Here is a 6,000-nt window from a genome sequence, read left to right as displayed (position 1 = left end):
GTGCTTTACGAATAAAACATTTTAATATGAATTAAAAATATATTAATAACCAAAAAAAGCATTTTAATGTGCCCTAATAAAATCACTCAATTCACATTTTATGTTTAAAATATTTTATATATTGTTTTAAAAAATAATCAATATCACATAAACTTATTGAAAAAGATAAGTTTTTTTTGGTTAAAACATTTGAATTGGTCTATGCGTTTTAAAGTTTAACACTTTTTTGGGTATATGTTTGTTTGTCAAAATCTAACAAAGATTTTTTGGAATCACAAGTTTAAGTGGTGTAATCTCTATAGCATTCAAAAATAAAATTTAAACATTGAAAAATTACACATTATTTTTTGCACTCTAAACTGAGTTTGCACCTGAACAAATTTGATCCCTCGAAGCTCTTGTCAGATCCCTACTTAAGATGGATCTACGTTGGTTTTATTATAATAAAGTTTTATTAATGTTAAGAGTAACATTAGAATTATTACTAGAAATTGCACCAAATGTTGCAAAGGAAATGTCGTAAGGCATAAATTCGAGAAGCATCATGATATATAAACAATCATTGAAGATAAAAACTAGTAAAAAAAATGGAATTGAAGAATTGTGATTAGTCATTTAAACAACTAGGCAATGTTCATTTCTTTTTTGGAATAACATCCAAAATATTAAACGCACACTACAAATTGGTGACATGATTCACTAGGATCGTAATATTAAATGCACACTGCAATGCTTTGTATCTATTAGATAATGGAAAACGATAATTCATAGAAACAAAACTAATTTTCCATCTTGAGTCATCATGAAACATAATCATAATGATACTAAATGAAAATATTTCTAACATACTAATCTACTGCTTTACCAACCAATTACTATGGATGAGAAAGTGGTCTAACTTTTCTGCAATGTGGGAAATGTCACTTCTCCAATTTTTCCAAGTATACTTACCATTTTTTGAAAACCATTAAGAATCTCCCAATCACTGATGACATCTTCCATTCTTTCACAGTGAAGATCCCTTACAATGCTTCCACCATGTTTTTCAAAATTGAAAATCATTGTGTTAGAATCACTTCCTATCACATTATCTATGTGCTAGTGACCCTCCTTTATAAGTGTTAAAGAGTACCAAAAATATTATTTTTCACTCTACAATACTGGAACATAGAGACATTTATAAGGGACAATGATTCTTTTGACTACTTATCTTCTACTTTGAAAGCCACCCAGAAACATAATTTGACATTATATATTAGCATTAATCGGTATTTTTACCAAAGGCTGCAAATGTCACCAAAATCTCGCTGAGATCTTTGCGCTACACCCAAGGTCCCAAACAATTTTTTCGAATTGTTTGTGACAAGGCCATGGTCTCTTCTTCAGTTAGTTTTATTTCTTGGAGAAATAACACCTGCAGTTTCCTCAAATTCACTAGTTATTTTACTTCCTTTACTACCTTTGGTTTGATGAGGTCTCCAAGTCTCCTAATATTCAACGATGTAATTTTCATTTAGACTTTCAGAGAGCATACTTACCTCCTCCAGCCTTACATCTCGCATTTTCTTTGTTGCTCACGTTTCGAAGAAATTTTGTGATCTGAGGTTGGTTTCCAAGTTTGATAGTTTGCTTTGATTTAGCCTCTCTTGTATCTTTCTTAGAAAAAAATGGTGGAAGCATTGTAAGGGATCCTCACTGTGAAAGAATGGAAGATATCGTCAGTGACTTGGAGCTTCTCAATGGTTTTCAAAAAAGGGTAAGTATACTTGGAAAAATTGGAGATGTGACATTTCCCACATTACAACAAAGTGGAAACCAGGGGATTACAGATTAGTAGAAAAGAGGATGGTACTTTGGGACACCAGGTCTACAGAAATAAAACTCATACTGATAGCTATCTTCACGCTGACTCTTACCATCATCCTTCCCAAAAATCTGGCGTCTTAAACACTCTAGTTGTTAGGGCTTTCATTATTTCTGACCCGGATCACCTAAAAGAAGAGATTGAGCACTTAATCTCTCTCTTCAAAAGCCTTGGATACAAAGAATGGAGTATCAAGAAGGCTATAAGAAGAGCTCAGGATAAGGCCCTCTCCAAGCATCCTCCTGAAGACAAGAAAGAAGATTCTGGGAAGGTCTACCTTCCATTCATCCAGGGGATTACAGATAAGATTGCAAAAATTTTAAGGAAGAAGAACATAAACACTCAATTTACAACAAGTGGAACTATAAGGCAGATGATGAGGTCAGTAAAGGATAACATCGATCCTCAACAACTCAAGGGTGTGTATAAGATTAACTGCTCTTGTGGTAAGAGTTATATTGGGGAAACAGGTCGATCTCTGAAAATAAGACTAAAGGAGCACGTGGCTGATATAAAGAATGAGAGATCCCGTACATCGGCGCTTGTGGAACACTCGTCCAAAACCAAACGTCATGTGTGTGTGGAGGACGCTAAAGTGATTGCAAGAGAGAATAATTATCAGAAAAGAAAAATCAGAGAGGCCATCGAAATTATGAAATTTCCTCAAAACCTCAACAGGGACAATGGGAGTGAAATTAGTGGAAACTGGCTTCCCCTGATCAAACAAATAAACCCCTCCAGGGCTTTGGAAGCATAGTATCAGGGTCTCTTAATAAAAATAAAATTTAATTAGATAAATTTAATTAGAATTTAATTAGATTAATTAAATCAAAATTAATTAATTAAATTAAAATTTTATTATTTAATTAATTATACTAATTTAATAAAAATTGTAATTAATTCTAAATAAGAATTAAATAAAATTTCTCAAATAATTAATAATAAAATAAAATAAAATTAATTAATTAATTAAATTAATTAATTAATAATAATCAATTAATTAATTAATTAATTAATTAATTAATTAATAATTAATTAATTAATTAATTAATTAATTAGGCAATGAAGGCTTAATAGGTTAAAATGGTAAATATCAAAAATTAATTAAAAATAATTATGGTTATAATTAAATTAAATAAAGTTAATTAATCAATAAAATTAATTAATCAATAAATTTAATTTAATTAATTAATTAAATAAAAATAAAATTAATTAATAAATAATATTAATTAATCAATAAATTTAATTTAATTAATGAACTAAATAAAAATTAATTAATCAATAAGATTAATTAATCAATAAATTTAATTTAATTAACTAATCGAATAAAAATAATAGGAAGAATTATAAATCAATTATTTAATTAATCTAAATAGATGAATTAAATCAAAATTAATTAATTTAGTTATTCTATTCTAATTAAAATAAGAATTAAATAAAATTAGCTAATTAATTAAAAGAATTAATAATAACCAAGGATTAACATTGGATTAATAAATAATTAAGATTATAAATTAATCTAATTAAATTAAAGTAATTAATTAACTAATTAATTAGAATGGTAAATAACAATAAATTAAATTAATTAATCAATTAAATTTAAATTAATTAATTAAATGAAAATAAAAACAATAAGTAAGAATTATATTAATTAATTAATTAATCAAATTAAATTAAATAAAATTAAAATTTGTTAAATTAATAAAAACAGTTGGAAGGAAATGAAAATTAAACTTATTCATGAATCAGATATATCAATTAAAATAATTTAGGTTCTAGGTAAATTAAGAGGAATAATTAATTTGGAAATAATAATAATATAAATAAATAAAAATAAATGAGAAAAAAATTATGCTTTTTAAAAATTAGGGTTGTAGGTTTATTTATACCTAGGTCATTATAGCTCTTCTCTCAATAAGTTTTCATTCATATTCTTTCTGATTTAGTCCTGATGATGGACCCCTTTGGAGTTCGAAACGTCGACGGAATGAACATGAAACTGTGGATAATCCGGATCATAACACTGCAAAAAACTACCACATAAACTTAAAATCTAAATAAACGATTTTTTTTAATTAAAACGTGTAACATAAATTTCCTAAACACCTTTTCAAGGAGGTAATAAACTACTTGTATATTGAATGTGCATACTTTATTTGTCCATGCGCATTTCTAAAACGTATAACATAAATTTCCTAAACACCTTTTCAAGGAGGTAATAAACTACTTGTATATTGAATGTGCATACTTTATTTGTCCATGCGCATTTCTAAAGCATGATTACGCTGCTAAATAACATGTGTTTACTTTCCCATGGGTTTAATCACTATGTTGCACTTTATCGATCTATCTTAAACCATGTTGACCTAAAAAGCTTTACTCTGTGTACCATGGACCATTAGTCTGATTCCAGTTAACTCGCGGTTATGCATGACGTTAATAAAATCAATGTGACGGCCCCGCGTAGACCTGTTATAAGCGTGATTTAAGTTTATTAATTATTAATATTCGTTTCTTCACAATGTCACATTACTCCATCTAATTAAACGTACCTTCCTCGTCATCATCATTCACTTTCCGATAAGCACAGGCTATGTGGTCGCCGCAGCCACTCTGGAAGCTGCACGAACGCGTTGTCCATTCGGTTAACGATGTCAAATTAGCCCACCTCCGATCAAACACACCTTCCTCGTCAGTCTTCTCTATTGGATAAGGAGAGACCATGCAGGCACACCGGCCGTTTGGAAACCGCGCACGCGTGAACGCTGTTTCCACACGGTATAGCGTGTTTAATATTTAACTCTGGCTATATATATACCGGACTAATTCCCTACCATTCATTCATGTAATCTAATCTGCTCAGGAATTTGAGTATTGTCAGCGGGTAAAAGTCATTGTCTGCATTTCCTTACATTGCATTGGGATCTACAGATTTGATTATTGTAAGGGTATATAAGTGGTTTTCGAATTTCCTTTCAAACCGTTGTAATTGAAATCAATTTCGGAAAGCATGTCTGAGAATAAACACCATCACTTCCACCATCACAAGAACCAGAACGCCAACTCGGAGGCGACGCCGTACGAGAAAGCGATGAAGGAGGAGAAGCACCATAAGCGAATGGAGCATTTAGGTGAACTGGGAGCAGTCGCTGCTGGAACGTTTGCACTGGTACTATATATATATCTCTCTTATTCTGTAATTTTTAGTAAGTTGATAAACTAAATCAGGTTTATAGAGTTTACCTATACAATTATAGGATTACTAATTCTCTCATTGGGTATGCAGTACGAGAAACATAAAGCAAAGAAGGATCCAGAGAACGCGCACAGGCACAAGATTGAGGAGGAGATTGCAGCAACAGCTGCAGTGGGAGCTGGGGGCTATGCCTTCCACGAGCATCACAAAAAGAAGGCAGCCAAAAAGGAAGTAAAAGATCACCATTTCTAGCCACCTGCGCCCCGTACCTATGCTTTAAAACAGTTTTCATTCTTTCGCTGAAAAAGTCATCCGTCATGTTCACACTGGCTTCAGCTTCATTCGTTCATTGTATCTCTTTATGATCCTAATAAGCATTTTAACGTAAATACTTAATAGTATTGTGATGCTGTTATTGTTATTACTATTTGTATGGTGATTCTTAGTCCACCAACACCTCTATTCCAATTCCATACCTCCAAAATTCCGAAATCAATCAATTCCATACCTCCAAAATTTTCATACCTTAAAAGACTGATTTAACATACTAGTCAACCTAATTATACCATTGGGAATGAAAGATACTTCTTAATATCTTTCGACTTGGGAAAAATGGTTTTTTTTTTATCTAAATGCATTTATAATTAAAAATCGATTGTGTCTTTTATAATTGACTATACATGTATATTGATGAAAATTACATTCCACTACATTCAAAAAAATACTTTATAAAAAGTACATATCTTCCAAACTTTATTTTGCAAATGCCGTTATAAAATGTTTGGCTATTTATCAAATGTCTAGATGTTCATTCACATTCCTCACTTTCCCATGACAAGTGGCTTAGCCCTTAGGAATGTGGACTACTAAAATGCCCTCTCATTCTCGTTCTCCTCCACTCTTGGAATAAAAAAATCCAAAAAATATGATACCCCATTTA

The 6,000-nt window shown here is 30.6% G+C and overlaps 1 protein-coding gene across 1 annotated transcript; it reads left to right on the top strand.

The window, feature by feature from the left end:
• Positions 1-4,730: 4,730 nt before the first annotated feature.
• LOC149201473 (uncharacterized) lies at positions 4,731-5,390 on the top strand. The gene is made up of 2 exons (XM_089399740.1): positions 4,731-5,033; positions 5,151-5,390. Exons 1-2 carry the CDS (start codon positions 4,875-4,877, stop codon positions 5,310-5,312), a joined length of 321 nt encoding a protein of 106 aa, XP_089255866.1. The 5' UTR covers positions 4,731-4,874; the 3' UTR covers positions 5,313-5,390.
• Positions 5,391-6,000: the final 610 nt, after the last annotated feature.

This window comes from Pinus tabuliformis, chromosome 2_1 (assembly GCF_031772625.1).
Source record: "Pinus tabuliformis cultivar Carrire ecotype Pingquan chromosome 2_1, CPIR1, whole genome shotgun sequence".
Lineage (NCBI taxonomy): Eukaryota > Viridiplantae > Streptophyta > Pinopsida > Pinales > Pinaceae > Pinus > Pinus tabuliformis.
This window is presented reverse-complemented; position numbering and strand designations above follow the sequence as displayed.